Below are 16,730 nucleotides of genomic sequence, written 5' to 3' on the forward strand. Positions count from 1 at the left end.
ACAGCAAAGTAGAAAAGAACAATTTATTGTAGGTTGTTTAGTAGGAGAACCTTCAATAACTAACAAAGTGTAAATCAGAAAGTTAGAAACTTTCTGTTTTTCATTTTGTTAGTTTAGAAAACGTTTTAAGTCTCAGCAACAAAAAAAAGTGACTCATTTCTCATCAAATCTTTCCCGTTTTTAGCTAAGTTTAATGATTAGGTGTCCAAGTCTGTTGAGTTAAAAGTTACTGGATGTTTGCAGCCGTATTTAATATGATATTAAAATAAAAGTAACCCTAACCTCCATACCGACATGTTGCACCAGATGCTTCGTCATTTCCAGGCTTCCCTGTGTTTGAATCACTGAGTATTATTACCATAATTCATAATCAGCTTACATCATTCTCTTTTTGCTATAATTTATTTTAAACTTGACGGAGTAGCGGACTGAAGGAACTGAATCCTTGTTTCTGGCCCTTGATGACTGATTTTCGGTTGGGCTGGTTTTAGTGTTTCTGTTTTTAAGACGCTGTTCGTTTTAACATGTCTATAAATATTTAGCTGACCTGAAACTCAGAGGTATAATAAACATGTTGCAGGTTTCCGCTGTAACACTTCACTGCAGAGTTTCATGTGTTTTCTGCAGCAAAATGAAACTTAATTTCACATTTTCACATATGGACAATAATGTTAGAGGTTATCAGGGAATAAAAAGGGAATAATTTGTAAGAAAAACATGATGGTTCATTGTTCAAAATCATATTTTCATTGTGTTATTCATTCATTTTTACATGCTGCAGTTTCAAACTAAACGTTTAGTGAGCGAGCTAAATATTTAGCTTTACAGACGGCTAAATAACTTGTTAAAAGCCAAGTATTTATTTTGAAATTGTGACATTTATAACTGTGAACCATAGTGAAAATATACATTTTAAAAAATGACCCCAGTTTTTCTCTTAGACTAAATAACCAAAGTTATTGCTGTTAAATAAATGAAGTTTTTATTTTATTGAAGATGATTCAGATTTTTGCTCCCTGAGTCACAGTGTGGGTGTGAATGATGTGTTTTAGGTGAGAGCGGAGCAGGAAAGACAGAAGCCAGTAAATACATCATGCAGTACATCGCAGCCATCACAAACCCCAGCCAGAGGGCAGAGGTCGAGAGGTCAGCCTGAGAACCAATCCATGTATTCTGATTGCTCTCATTGGCTGAATTTCTCTCCTAATTTTCCTGAATGTCTCCTGCTTTGTGGCGCCTCAGCGTGAAGAACGTTCTGCTGAAGTCCAACTGCGTTCTGGAGGCCTTCGGGAACGCCAAGACGAACCGCAACGACAACTCCAGCCGCTTCGGGAAGTACATGGACATCAACTTTAACTTCAACGGCGACCCGACCGGAGGACACATCAACAACTACCTGCTGGAGAAGGTCATTATTTTAGATATTTCAAATCTCTTCAGCTCCAGGGTGAAATGGACGTCACAATTTAAAGTTTGTTGATCTTTGAGAATTTGTTCTTGTGCATTTACTGTTATATTACTTGAAAATGATCTCAAAACAACATTATTATCATTTATTGCAATAACTTCTGAGACTATTTCTCATGCAGTAAAGCTTGTTACTGTAACAGGCTTATTTGTGTCGCCCATTTCAAACAATATAGATCTGAAGTATTGTAAGATTTATTTCTCGCAGTTTTGGTGATTCGGCTCACAGAAACATTCAATGGTCTCATATTCATAGAAAGTTGGGTGGAAGGAAAAAGGTGCTTAATTTTGCATAAAATTATCTAACAAAATGATTGCGTCGTTCCGGTACGTTTTCTCCAACTTGTTCATGATATTCTAATGTTTCATCCGTACTTGTGTAGATTTGCAGAGGTGATAATGTGTGAAAGAACAGCCATTAATAAACGTGTGAGTGACATCATCAGGCTGGTGCTGGGTGTTAATTAGCTCATCTGAGGGTAAAAAAAGAAGCTGCTGCAGCTGAAAGGACGAAAAAACCCGAGAGCAGCTGTGAATGTTGCTGTTTTACTGTGAGAAAGCAGAAATAAAAGCCGTCATCTCTCCAGAACCAGGAGGTCCAGCTTCAGGGACCAACAGGGAATTATCTCCTGCTACATCATTTATAGCCAGTCCGGAAAATCACAACTTAGATTTTTGTTTTTCAGGGAAAATCTTTGATTTTATAAACTTGAAAATTAGTTACCTACTTTTCAGAAAGCTGCTTTGACTGTTTGGAGTTTTTCCTTTTGTCCTTCTTTGCTTAAAGATGGAATTGACTCTAATATTTAATGTTTTTTAAATTATTTTTGTTACTTTAATAAAACATAAAAAAACACAAAAGTCTTCTTTGATGTAATAATAGAAAAACGTAGAAAAATTATGATTTTCAAAAGCAAAACCTATACATGAGTAGGCATGTCATGATGACATGACATAATATATATTTATAATGTATTATAAATATATTATAACCATGTTATGATGTTTATAAGACTTACAGGAAAGCTCAAAAACGTTCCTAATATTTGGTTAAGCCTCACATTTTAGTTACTCTAAGTGGCAGTTAGCTGGTCTCATTGGAGTTAGCCAGCATGGTGGTGGCAGCATCATGAGGCTTTTTCTGCCGTTTGTGCTGGTAACCTGGAAAAACTGAATGGCGGCCATCTTTGTTTTCCTGTTTCCAGTCCAGGGTGGTGCAGCAGCAGGAGGGCGAGAGGAACTTCCACTCTTTCTACCAGGTAAACTTTGTGATTTAAATTCCTCTGCCTGAGCAGAGATTATTTCCTGCTACGTTTTGGACCACAGCGGAAAAATGAATCTGCGTTTCTGCAGCTGCTGCGCGGAGGCTGCGAGGAAACCCTGAAGTCGCTTCACCTGGAGAATGACGGCGCACTTTACACGTACACCAGAGAGGGCGCTGCAGCTGCTGTGAGTTTATCTGATGGCAGAAAACTATGGGATGCTGTTTGTAAGATTACACAGTGAAAACCTAACAGCAAGCTAAATATTTAACTCTGACCTAGCTGGGTTTTGCTAGTTAGCTAGCGCTGAATAGTTAGCTTGCTATCTAAATATTTAGTTTGACACTGGCATTTATTAACTACTATAAAAATGAATCCTATAATGAGGCTATATAACTCAAATTATTGCTGTTAATTTGTCACTGTGTAATTTTACAAATGGCACCCCATAGTAAACACCACTAAACAAGCATCCCAGGTACCTTTTTGACCTTTGACCTTTGTTTTCTGTTGCAGACTTCCAACAACGATCGCTCGAGCCACAAAGCGGTGATGAGCGCCCTGGAAGTGATCGGCTTCTCTAAAGAAGAGATTACCTCCATCTACCAGATCCTCGCTGCCATTTTACTTTTGGTTTGTGGAAATAAAAAAGTGTTTTTTTGTTTTGTTTTTTGTCTTTTTTGTTTAATTTATTGGTAAATGTTGTTTTTTTTTTCTTTTTAAGAAATGGCAAATCGCCGGAACAGAGATGCTGATTTCACTGAGTAAATGTTATTTTAAAAACATAAAAGGTTATTCAGCAGTTCAGGAAGTGATTCTTTGGCACAGACCTTTCACTCGTCGTTTCAGTTTTATAATTATTGAGTTTTTCTAACTCTGTTGCTAATTTTACATAATTAACCACAGTAGAGCTCTGATCAGAAAGCAAATAGTTTAAAATCAGTATCTGTTACTGATACAGAATAAACATTGTGGAGAAACTGATTAGAGGAAGTAGAACTGCTTCAAAATAAGAGCATGAATTTTAACTACAAAATTGTTTGACAGAATATGATTGCATAGTTTTTTGTTTCTTATAATTATTATTATTTAGAAATAATAGTCATGACCGCATGACTATTATTTGTTACCTGTAGGTGGCGGTAATGCACGTCTTAAGTTTCTTGCCAACCGCCAAAAGAAAAAAAAAAAAGATCAGCAGAAGAAGAAAGTTTAACTACTGGAAGAATTATTAACGGTAGAAAACAAAAAATTTCAACAAAAATGTCAAACTTCATTCAACTGAACGTTTACAAAACAGGAAAGTTAATTGGCGCTTTGGAATTTATCCGGAAAGATGAATTTAGTGGAAGCTAAGTGTGCTAAACGTTAGCATAGTTAGCAAAAACGCTGCTAGCGCATCAGTGTGCCCTGTACTGCGCTTATCAACGCATATTAAGTGTTTGAACCACTAACATTGGCAGCTATAAGTGTTTTTGGACGGAGTCTGAACTATTTGTGGGTTTTAGATATTTGTTGCCAGAGTTGGGTAGTAACTACTTACATTTATTTGACTAACTTCTTTGAAAAAACATACTTTTAGAAGAATTGGGGGAAAAAACAGATTTTTCTTTTGCCTGATTTAATTTTTTGTTGCTAATATGAATTTTTTTAAAAATCATTTTCGTCCCTAAAATATTTAATTTCTTCACTTTATAGTTTGGTTGATCTGATGATGTAATTTTTAAATATTAAATGATTGATAATTTGATCAGGTACTCGGTTACTGATCAAATTACCTGAACAGACTTTTTACCAAATACTTTATTACTCTTGTAATTTATTGGATGGCTACTTTTTATTTTTGCTTGAAGTATTTCTGCTCTGACTTCAGTAAGGTTTTTTGGGTTCTCTCTTCTCTTGTTTCTGTGTTTCCATATGAAAATGTTCTGTTGCTTCCTGTAACTTCCTGTTTTCAGGGTAACGTGGAGTTTGGGAGCGAAGGCGAAAGCGTTCAGATCCTGGGTCAGGATACGGTGAACCACATCTCGGAGCTGACCGCCACAGATCCGGAATCCGTTGCCAAGAGCCTGCTTTTCCGAACCGTGGCAACCGGCGGCGGCGAGGTCATCGAGAAAGGTCACACGGAGAAGGACGCCTGCTTCGGCCGGGACGCCTTCGCCAAGGTGAAGCTGTCACGATTAGGAAAGGAGAGGAAGAAATGCTGCAGGTGATAACATTGAGATCGACTTCATTTTGATTCTTCAGGCACTTTATGAAAGGCTTTTCGGCTGGATCGTGAGCCGCATCAACAACATCATCGAGGTGAAAAACTACAACCCAGTGCTTCACGGGAAAAACACAGTCATAGGTGTGCTGGACATCTACGGCTTTGAGATCTTTGACAACAACAGGTTTGTGTCCGTTGGTGTTTTTAAAACTCAGAAACGATTCGTTTTGTGTTTGTTTTTTTTTAAACGTTTTTGTTCCTGTGCTGTTTGGCCAGCTTCGAGCAGTTCTGCATCAACTACTGCAACGAGAAGCTGCAGCAGCTTTTCATCGAGCTGATCCTCCAGCAGGAACAGGAGGAATACCAGAGGGAAGGAATCACCTGGCAGCATGTGAGGAAAACACACACACATACACACACACACACACATCAACTGACAGGTAGCTTTTCAACCAGATTTAGGGACTTGATTTACGTAAATAATTGATTAATATTGATAAAAAACAACTAATTCCACTGGCAGATTATTTCACTAATAAAAAGGGGAAAATGTCTCGCAATAAACAACATAATCTACCAATAGAACTAGTATTTTTTTTATCAATATTGACAAATTATTCAGTTGTTTTTAGTGCTTTTATCTTGCAGAAAAGTTACTTCTAGGAAAAATTTTTTTTCAAGTGTAACACGATGTTTGAATGAGAAACTAGACAAAAATACTTGGTAAGATTGAATGTTTTTGCAGTGCAGGAACAAAATATCTGTTTGGTCCTGTTCTGAAAAGAAATCAAGCGTGTCCAAATAAAAATATTAGATTTTTATTTTGTGTTTTCTTGCTCAATAATTAAAGGTGTGTTTAACTGCCAGAGCTTGGAAACAAGTTTAAAGGACTCAAAAGGCCCAGAATGTAATTTTTTTTAATATTAAAATTATAAAACCTATTTTATTTTTCATGTTTTCTTGCTCAACAATTACAGAAATGTTTTAATGCCAGTGGAATCTCACTATAATTAGAAAATTTCTCGTTAAAACGTGAAACAAAACATGTTAATAAATAAAGTTTCTGGTTTTAAAGCTGCAGATCATGACTCGTTGAAAAGGCTTAAATGAACTCGCTGTGTCACCGTTTTACTCTTATTACCTTTCTTATTTACAAAAGAAGATTTAGGTTTTAGTGAGACATAAATCCCAAATGTTTTCTCGCTTAAATTAGATTCAGCAGAAAACTAAATTTCTGGATCATTCAGTTTGTTTTCTGAAATCACCTGTTAGCTTGTTAAAGCCGCCTGTCAGTCTGATGCAGTTTAATCTGCAGATGAGTAAAACATGTTCACAGCAACTCAGCCTAATCCTCCATCTTTGTTTTTACTTCATTTCCAGATCGATTACTTCAACAACCAGATCATCGTTGACCTGGTGGAGCAGCAGCACAAAGGAATCCTGTCCATCCTGGACGAAGCTTGTCTCACCGTGGGAAAAGTGACGGACACGGTCTGCCTGGACAGCATGGACACCAAGCTGGCTCAGCATCCTCACTACACGTCCCGCAAGGTGGGACTGTTTCCTGCTCAGCAGCCTCACCACCAGAGAACCGTTAAAGGTTTTAAATCAGACGATTTACAGACATTCTGGACGGGACTAGTTTGAAAAAACAAAAGACTTTTGAAAGGAAACAGATGTGACCTTATCGGCTTGACTCAACAGGAAGTGATGTAGAAACGTCCTCTGACTGACAGCAACTCTGGGGAACAATCCTATCGCTAAAGTGCATTAGCTAAATGCTACTTTATATGCAAATAATGCACATTATTAGCAGAAATGAGGCATAATGAAAGAAATAATGCAAGTTTTATGACTTCAATTGTATAATACTTACCATTTAGTTCTTAATAAATGGTAAGTAAAACACAGCATTCATGGTAAACTGCTTTAATTAGAGTTATTAAATGATGGCTGTATTGTAATGCTGGTTAATTTTGAATTAATAGATTAAAACAAAGGAGTTGCAGTTTAAGCTTCAGCCAGCAGAGGGCGGTAGCGCCTTTCTCTGACATTCTTCCTATGAGAGCATGAAAAACACTCAAACTCTGGGATGTGGAAATGACTCCATGAATCAGGATGAAGTGAGACAGGAACTAAATTTTACCTTCTCCTGTTTTCTTCTTTGGGTTTCCAGCTCAGCCCCACGGATAAAACCATGGACTTCCAGAAACATTTCCGCATCCGCCACTACGCTGGAGACGTCACGTGAGTCGCTCGCATCTCCATCCAGATGAAAACATGACAGGAACACAGAGTCCCTTTAGAGGGGACATACTACGCAAAACTCATGTTTTTAAAGTTTTATTCTTCCTTTTGGGTCTCAACTGCTTCTAAACAGATTCCATGCGCTTAAAAAAACATCTTTTTGGGCAATAGGTTCATGACTTTTGGTGTCTGGAAAATGAGTTATTTCAAAAACCTGCCAGTAAGTCACATTTGGCTGGAACGGCGGCGTTACCCAGTTTGTTTTTTTTGTGTTGGAGTTCTTGTTAAATTACAACTTTATTCCCATAATTATAAAGAAAAACTTAGCCTTGTCCTGAACTCAGAGTCCAAATAAAAAGGACAAGATGGCCGCCCTGAGCACGCCGACGTCACTCTGAGCTACAGAAACCAAAGGAGCGCATTGGTGGAAAAAAATCCAGATTTTTCCAAAAATGTAATCAAAAATTGGATGAATGTGATTTTTCACTCAGATCTGTGGGTAACAATGTTATTACATCAGTTCAGCTGAATATTTCCCTGATATTTTGCTGCCCTGATTTAAAGCTAAACGCTGTCATTTCCAGGAATGTCTAAACAATATTTAATCGATATGTCAGCTGTTCTGGTTGAACATTTTAAATTAATCATTGCCTCATCTTGAAAACATTAGGAAGCTAATATGTAACGTTCTGCTAAGATATGAACAATAAGCTGCGTTCTCTTTGTAGTCGGAGCACAAGAGGAGCTACTGATGTTTACAGATTAGATATGAAAGTTGCATGTATATATTTTACTCTGAGTTATGATTCAGGGATTGAAACTGCTTGTTCTTCATCGCTGCTGCTCCTCTTCCTCCTGGCCAGCAGTCTCCCTGCATGGCTTTGCTTTCTGAAGAGCTCACGTGTACTGCCCTAAATCGAGCAAGGGGAAGGACATTAATATGTCAAGGGAGCACGAGGAAGAGGAGGAGGAGGAGGAGGAGGAGGGATGGAGCTGATAAGACAGTTTAGTCTGAGAGGCAGCAGCAGTAATCACCGCTTGCAGTCTGGTGGGGGTTCTTTAAATCTGGGAAATCCAAATAAGTCCCAGAAACAGATGCTGCTTTGTTTATGTTTACCACAAGACGCTGAGCTGGAAACGTAAAAGTAGCTAAATAAGTTCATGCTAAATTGATACAAAGGGCTGAACTGTTTTTGTGCCAGGATGAGGCTGGATCCATCCCAGATATTTATTTACATTTATTTTATGATTCAACAATAAAAATGTCCCAAAATCTGAAGCTCATTTTGCTGTTTTTCAGCTTTGGCTGCATCGTCTCTGCAGACCCTGACAGTTTAACACATCCAGCCTTAGATCATCGTGTTTGAAAGCAGCACAGATTATATTTAACTAACAATTTTTTCTTCTTCTTGGAAACATAAATTGACTGTTTTTTTGCATCTGAGCATTAGGTAGTCTAACCCTTGTGACTGCAGACCCAGGAGATGCAATTCTGAGTTTAATTAAATGCTAAATGTGTCACACAATGTGTGGAAAGAAACGGGGACAGCGCGTTCGTGTCTGAACGGGATCCAAACGGTTCCAGGAAATTAGTTTTCAAAACAACCAAATAAATTTACATTTAGAACGAATCTCTAAATTTAATTTAAGTTAAACATTTTCAAAGCTGACAAAGACAGTAAAGCGCTAATCTCAAACATTAGCTTCGCTAACTTTAAAGCGCTACAACAACGTGGTATTTAGCTAAAGCTACAGCGCTAACTTCAACCATGTCAGACTGGACATGGCCGAGGCCGGCTGACGGCCCAAAAAAATTAAAATAGAGAAATGTAAGTGTGCTAAACATTTTCAAACTTGGCAAAAACGCTAAAGCGCTGATCTCAAGTATCAGTTATGCTACTGCGCTACGGTGTTATCGCGACCGGCGATGCTATTATGGCCGGCAGCGTTATCGCGGCTGACGGTGTTATTATGGCTGGCGATGTTATCGCAGCTGGCGGCGTTATGGCCGGCGATGCTATTATGGCCGGCAGCGTTATCGCGGCTGGCGGCGTTATTATCGCGGCTCCTTGTCAACACGGCCTCGACGGCGCACATGAGGGAGTTCAGCGTGATGACAGACGGCTCCGCGTCGCCGTCAGCCGGCCTCGGCCGTCTCTGGGCCGCGTCGGGTCCTCTCCAGCTGAGCTGTCACCTTTCGGCATCGCTCCCTGTCTCATCCCATCCCGTCCCAGTCGATCCTCGCTGCAGCTAAATATACCCGCGTCCTCGCCACCCGCTGCCCCTCCCCTCCTCTGTCACCAAACGCCATCATCAAAAGCTTTGACCTACTTTACTCTCCTGCTCTTCCTCTGTTTCTGCGCCCCTCACCTGGCTCGCCTCCTCTTCCTTTTCCCCTGTATGCAGAGCGTTGAGCAGAGATGACACACCTCTCCCGCTCCCTCTCTGCAGCCTCCATCCTCTGATTCATCCTGTTTTTTCTGGAGGCTTCACCTTGTCTCCTCCCTGTTGTTGTTGTTGTTCTGCCTTTTCCTCCCAGGTGGCTCTAAACGTTCCTGAGCAGAAAGGAAACATCTGCAGAGAGCGTGCAGACGACCTGAGGAAGACCAATAAGCCAAATTAATTTAGCATTCCTGAAGCTGTAAATCAATTAATAGCACAATAAATTTAAATTAATCATTTTCATTTGCCTGATTTATCATTTTTCTCCTTCTACCAAAACCTGGATGATAAAAGTCTTCAGTCTCAATTAACTATTTTTTAAGGATAATTTTATTTACAGAGTCTTAATAATTCATTTTATTTGTTGATCCTGTTGTTTTGTTTAGTGTTGAATGTTTATTAGAATTTAAACCAGTTTATTGATCTGAGAAAGTTTTCTTGCTTTATTACTGTTATATTACAACAATGTTATAGTTGTATCCATGCAGGCCTTTCTGCTTGGACGCATCTTCAGTTATTAGTCGACTTTATTCATTTTGATTAATTACAAAGATTTTGTTTATTTTGTTTTGGGTTTTTCGCCCAATTAAAATACAGATGGAAGATATAAAACAAAACAAAGCAGTCGAGTTTATTTCAGCAGCAAGGCATTTCAAAATGCTTTCTATCGTGAAAACAACACAACGATTATGAAACCAGTGACGTATGTTGGTCAATTTTCCATTTGTCGTGGTTTAGAGTCGGCTCTACCCAGGTGGGATTTTATTAGTCATTTAAAGGAACTCGGTGTTTCGGCTGTTCTGCAGTTTTCTGGAAGTTTGTTCCAGATGTGTGTTGCTCGAAGATGAATGCTGCTACTCCGTGTTGGGCTCTGGATGGCTCAGACATCCGTTTGTCCATCCCTTCATTCCCGTCCGCCCGTCCTTTTGACCCGGTTTCCATCGAAAAGAGATTTTATTTTAAAATGAGAGTGAAATAAAAACCGGTTCTTGTTTCCAGTTTAGCCAGATTTATTCAACCTGCTGGACTTTTCTTCTATTTCTCAGCAGATTTACTTTGACCTTTCAACTTTCTAACTGCGTTTACAGGGAAACTCGTCTTTTCTATGTTTTTATAAATAAATTGAATCCGGAGGAAACACGTTAAGGGTTACAGAGGATCTGGGGACGAAGAGGAAATGTCCCGTTTGATGGAGTTTCAGTGGAAGATCTTCCTGTATTTTGTTGGTTGTTGTTGTGATTATATTTCTGATCTCTTTTCTTTCACAGCAGATTGAATGAATGAATTCTGGTTCTCTAATCTCCTGAACTTGTTGCAGTTTTTCTGTCTCATTTCTTTCTTTCTGTGTTGCAGATATTCTGTTGAGGGTTTCCTGGACAAAAACAAGGACCTCCTCTTCCAAGATTTCAAGCGTCTCATGTACAACAGGTACATCAAAAGTACTCAGGGTCACAAAAATACCATCTTCTAACAATGAAATCACAAAAAAATTGTTTTTTTTTCTTACCTGCTCAGGAATAATCTAAGCACAAACTGTTTTAATTAAAGAAATAATCAGATTTTTTTTGTAGGAATTGGATTGCAGAGCCAAAAATTAAAATGTTTTTGCATATTTTCTTAGTTAAATAAACAAACATCCAGTTTGCTTATGACTGAAAAACATATTTCATCTGTTCTCTGCAATAAAAATAGCATCTGGGTCAGAAAACACTTCCAAAAGCAGGTTTGGCTCCATCACTTTAGTGCCAGGATGTCCAAAGTGTGGCCCGGGGGCCATTTGTGGCCCTCTGGATGATTCTACTTGGCCCAACAATCCAAGAATGCAGCGAATCTGCAACTGTTTTGAAGTTTATACAGATGAATAAAATGTTATAGAACATTTAATTAGGTACAAGACGAAGTGCTTTTTTTAATTTTATTGTCATGGTAACTGGGATCAGTTACCATGACAACAGGAGGAAACCATAAAGTTTGTAACAGTGAAGTAAATTTTGATTTAAAACTTGTAGTTTTGTGGTTGTGAGGCTGCAGAGCATCAGCCGAGGGTCAACAAACGGCCCCTGCGCCCCACTTTGGACTCCGCTGCTCTGGCCAGCCCAGTAACTGGGTTAGCTGAATTTTCTCTCTCTCTCTCTGACAGTTCGAATCCGGTCCTGAAGGAAATGTGGCCAGATGGTCAGCTGAGCATCACAGAGGTCACCAAGCGACCTTTGACCGCTGCGACGCTTTTCAAAACCTCCATCGTGGCTTTGGTTGATAAGTTGGCCTGCAAGGTCAGTCTGAGAGCGAAGGCGGCGCAGAAAGAGGCGCGAGAGAAAAGCCTTTCTGTAAAGATGGAATATTTGGGTCTCATGTTATTACAACTTTATTCTCTTACGACTTTTTTCTTGCTGTTTTATTACTTTATTCTTATAATTGTTAAAGTTTTGTTTAGTTTTTTCGCCTGGCTCTGATACTCTGACATACAGAAATTTATATTGTAGAAATTTTGAATTCCTGTTGAATGTTTGCTTTGCTGATTCAGTCATAAGTTTTCATGAAGCGGAGCTGGGAATGTGTTTAACATTCCCTGAACATAGATCTGCAGCAGCTAGACGTCAAAACTCCTCCTGGTGTTTGACAGGAACCTTTTTCTGACTTGTTTCCTCCCGGCTGAGGGGAGGGGGAAGCGCGTTGCACAGAGCGGGGCGCTCGCCTCTCCTGGCTGAACCCGTCTGACGGCCTGAAGTCTGACACTTCCCTGCTGTTATTCTGGGCCGCGCTGCTGTCGGGCTGCTGCAGCATCTGCTGCAGCATCTTCCTCCATGTTTCTGAGCTGAAAAATAAAGGAAACTCCACCTTTATTTTTGATCCAGGTCAGGTTGGGGGAGCGCGTTGCTCTAGACGTTCCTCATTCCTCTGTCGGATCGTTTCCTCCGCTTTGGTCGATCTCTTTATTTTCGTCTAGTGAGTGTTGTGCAGTTTGACGCTCTGCTAATTGAGCTGCATGTGAGACGAGGCTCAGCTGCAGCATCCGATGCAGATCAGTGAACTCAGCCTGAGCCTCGGTGCATCTTCAGTTTATTCATGGTCAACAGCAGGGATGAGTGCAGAGAGAAAGTCCAGCTGGAGGCTCTGACAGGTGAAGAATCGGGCAGCACTGGATGATGGTTGCAGCTCTGTCCATATGTAAGAATAAAAACATGTTTCATGTTCACAAAAGTGCTGCACAATTCAATTAGATAAAGCAAGGTAGCAATAATTAGAACAATACGGTTTAAACAAGATACAGATGTTCTCCATAACTGTCATTATGAAAGAAACTGTTTGAATCAAATCCCGAAGAATAAAAATGAGTCATATTGACCTGATATGATGTCAGTCAAACTATATTATTACTTATTTTGTAGTATGGAATGTAATAATAATAATAATAATCAATTTAATTTATAACGCACTTTTCATTAACAAAAATCTCAAAGTGCTACACAGTGCAGCTAAAAACAAATAAAATCAACAATCGAAAGGAGATAGTCATTTCAAAGCGGAGTAGGCTTGTCTAAAAAGAAAAGTTTTCAGGCCGGTTTTAAATACCTGATCACCCATAGTCCTTAGTGCTGATCGAGGAAGGTGGAGAAGGTTACAGGCTTGGGATCGGAAGGATCTAGAAGTTGAATGTGAAGTAAGAAGGTCTTTCAAATAATCCGGTGAGGTTCCATATAGACAGCGATGAGTGATAAGTGCAATTTTATACTGAATCCTATAAGTTACAGGAAGCAAGTGAAGGAATGTTGGAAAAGGCTTGATTAAGTGATTTTATTGTTAAAGAGAACAATAGTCAACAAGTTTCAGCGTGACATCCTGTCCTGAGCACAAGCACTTAAAAAAAACACCCTCTGTTTTTGGCAATAATTAATGTTTTTATTGGCTGGAAAATGAGCCGTTTCAGAAACCTGAGCTGTTGAGTCACATTCGACGGGCACTGTTCGGTTACCTAGCAACCCCAGTGGAGTTCCACCCGTTACCTAGAAACCCCAGTGGAGTTCCACCCGTTACCTAGCAACCCCAGTGGAGTTCCACCCGTTACCTAGCAACCCCAGTGGAGTTCTGCAGTGGAGTTCTGCTTGTTACCTAGCAACCCCAGTGGAGTTCTGCTTGTTACCTAGCAACCCCAGTGGTGTTCCGCCCGTTACCTAGCAACCCCAGTGGAGTTCCACCGTTACCTAGCATCCCCAGTGGAGTTCTGCAGTGGAGTTCTGCTTGTTACCTAGCAACCCCAGTGGAGTTCTGCTTGTTACCTAGCAACCCCAGTGGTGTTCCGCCCGTTACCTAGCAACCCCAGTGGTGTTCCGCCCGTTACCTAGCAACCCCAGTGGAGTTCTGCTTGCTACCTAGCAACCCCAGTGGTGTTCCGCCCGTTACCTAGCAACCCCAGTGGAGTTCTGCTTGCTACCTAGCAACCCCAGTGGAGTTCTGCTTGCTACCTAGCAACCCCAGTGGAGCTCCAGTACATTTGGTCAGGTGGTTTCACCGCTGCGTGGGCTGCACAATGACTGCTGGAGTTTTGTTGTTGACTTTCCACCCAGAAACCTCTCCCTGAATTCTTGCTGGTTGTGCAGGAGGCTCCACTTCTGCTTTTCAAAGTTGTACGGTTGCATAATTGCAGCAGCTTGTTTGGATTTAAAGTGACGGAGGCAGAACTGAGCAGACTAAAATCTGATTGTCTCGGGATGATTTTGTGCGAAACGGTAGTGAGCATGTTTTGGATAGGCCGTAGTGGACTCATCCTAACCGGTTCAGGGAAGCGTCACAGGTCACCCGTAGAGTCGCTAACAGTTTGTGTTTCGCTTCTAAGGAGCCGTACTACGTGCGATGCATAAAACCCAACGAGATGAAGTCTCCGGTGCTGTTCGACGACGCGCGCTGCCAGCACCAGGTGGCGTACCTGGGTCTGCTGGAGAACGTGATGGTCCGCCGGGCCGGCTTCGCCTACAGGCAGCAGTACCCTCGCTTCCTGCAGCGGTAAGGCGGCTGCAGCGCTGCGTGAGATCGGACCGTCGGCTCCTCCTTCCTCTGGGAGGAAGCTTTAACTTTTAAAAGACGGCTCTGGATGACCTCAGGCTTTAGATGGTAGCAACACTTTTTCCTTTTTTACTATATTTTAATTTGCAGTTCTGTCAGACTGTGAAAATGTTAAATGTTTTTTTATGTTGGTCACAACTAGGGCTGGATAATAAGTCAATAACTATATATATATATGTATATATATAGTTGTGTTGTATAGTCCTTGTTTTGTATTTATATATATATATATATGTATATATATATATAAATACAAAACAAGGACTATACAACACAATTGTCATTAAAACTAATCCTTCACATGGATGGAAAAACTCGACAGATGCTTATTATTCAAAATGTTTGCAGATCTGATGTGTTATGAACAGATTCTTTGTTTTTTAAATTATCCAGTTTTACCCAAAATAACGAGTTTATCTGTGTTTCGGCTCATAAATGATAAATAAATGGATATGTTGTATTAATGCTGAGTTTTGCACATGTTCAGGTATAAAATGACGTGCGAGTACACCTGGCCGAACCACCTGATGGCCACGGACCGGGAGGCGGTGGAGGCCATCATCACGCAGCACGGTTTCCAGGGCGACGTGGCGTACGGCCAGACGAAGCTGTTCGTCCGGACGCCGCGGACGCTCTTCACCCTGGAGCAGGAGAGAGCCACCCTGGTCCCCATCCTGGTGCTCTTCCTGCAGAAGGTCCTGCATCTTCATGAAGCTTCAGATCGAAACCTTTCCTGTTCCACAATGTTCTGATCTGACGGCCTAATCATGTGATTCAGAGCTAATTTACTCCAATTACAGGCGTTTCCCATCACTCTGTCTCATTAATATTTGCTTCTGCCACTTTGAATCCTAATTCCCTGAAACAATAATTGGGAAAATGAATAAGATCCAGATCAGTTACCTCCATCTCCGCCCTGATCCAAAGGAAGGAAAACATTTCCATCGGTGAATCTTTTTATTCCCTCGCCCCTCAGGTTTGGCGAGGCGCTCTCGCTCGCCTGCGCTGCAGGCGGATGCGCGCCATCTACGCCATCATGGGATGCTACAAGCGCTACAAGGTCAAGGCCCACTTCTGGGAGGTGGAGCGCCGGTTCGCGAGCGTGCGGACGATGCCGGACTACGGGAAGAGCGTGGAGTGGCCGGCGCCGCCCGCAGCTCTAGCCCAGTTTCACAGCATCACAACCATGTTGCACCGCAGGTGAGAGACGACGGCTGCAAACCGGACAAAGGCTGAAAGCTGAACCACATTTAAATCCACAGCTGGTGAATATATGACAGTCTGAAGGTCAGGAACCCAGAATGTAGCAAGCTAAACATTCAGCTTCAAATGAAATACTCAGCCAGAAATATGCATATTTAGTTTTAAGCCAATTTAAAACGATTTAGTTTTCAAGCCAGCTGGCGTGTTTCAGGGTTTTGTGTCGCTGGTTTGGACTCTGGCTGGTCGTTGTTTCCAGGTGGTGGGCGCGGCAGATCGTGAAGAACATCCCTCCATCTGACATGTTGGAGGTTCGAGCCAAAGTGGCGGCGCTGACGTCTCTGAGCGGGGAGAGGAAGGACTGGGGCGTCGGCCGAGCCTGGGAGAGAGACTACCTGTCAAACGTGAGAGCGTTTTACTCAGCTAAACACTTTAACCCGATAACTTCTGTTGATTAATTACATAGATTTTATGGTGTTATACATTTTATTTCAGTTAATTGCATTTTTTGTTTTTTTGCACACCTGGAAGGCTGGAACCTTTATATTGTGTTTCTGGTACGACCGTAAATCTGATGCACAGGCGACTTGAGATGGTTTCAACACTTTTTTCCCTCTATTTAAACACACAGGCAGAAATTAAACAAGATAAAACATAAAATACAACGAATAAAGATTCACTAATTAAGGCATATTGATGAACTAAAAGCACATTTTAATCCACTGATTGGAGAAAAACAGTGTTGCTCCTCATCACTTTGCTCCATGTGGGTTTGGCCTGAAACATTTTCAGAGTAAAAACATTTTCAGAGTAGAAACAGGAAAAATCCGCTGAGTTTGCTT

At 40.8% G+C, this 16,730-nt stretch overlaps 1 protein-coding gene across 4 annotated transcripts in view; it reads left to right on the forward strand.

The window, feature by feature from the left end:
• The window catches only part of myo1g (myosin IG), a 42,933-nt gene that overhangs the window by 7,480 nt on the left and 18,723 nt on the right, over positions 1–16,730 (forward strand). For all 4 annotated transcript variants that reach the window (XM_081612405.1, XM_081612406.1, XM_081612407.1 and 1 more), the window contains 16 exons: positions 1,053–1,146; positions 1,243–1,408; positions 2,673–2,726; positions 2,821–2,916; positions 3,246–3,362; positions 4,688–4,894; positions 4,977–5,122; positions 5,215–5,329; positions 6,319–6,489; positions 7,115–7,185; positions 10,981–11,055; positions 11,768–11,900; positions 14,462–14,628; positions 15,176–15,383; positions 15,665–15,888; positions 16,148–16,292. In XM_081612405.1, coding sequence (XP_081468531.1) covers positions 1,053–1,146; positions 1,243–1,408; positions 2,673–2,726; positions 2,821–2,916; positions 3,246–3,362; positions 4,688–4,894; positions 4,977–5,122; positions 5,215–5,329; positions 6,319–6,489; positions 7,115–7,185; positions 10,981–11,055; positions 11,768–11,900; positions 14,462–14,628; positions 15,176–15,383; positions 15,665–15,888; positions 16,148–16,292 — 2,189 coding nt within the window. The remainder of the gene's footprint in view (positions 1–1,052; positions 1,147–1,242; positions 1,409–2,672; positions 2,727–2,820; positions 2,917–3,245; positions 3,363–4,687; positions 4,895–4,976; positions 5,123–5,214; positions 5,330–6,318; positions 6,490–7,114; positions 7,186–10,980; positions 11,056–11,767; positions 11,901–14,461; positions 14,629–15,175; positions 15,384–15,664; positions 15,889–16,147; positions 16,293–16,730) is intronic.

The sequence above is a fragment of the Poecilia reticulata genome, chromosome 11, assembly GCF_904066995.2.
Source record: "Poecilia reticulata chromosome 11, P_reticulata-male-v2, whole genome shotgun sequence".
Lineage (NCBI taxonomy): Eukaryota > Metazoa > Chordata > Actinopteri > Cyprinodontiformes > Poeciliidae > Poecilia > Poecilia reticulata.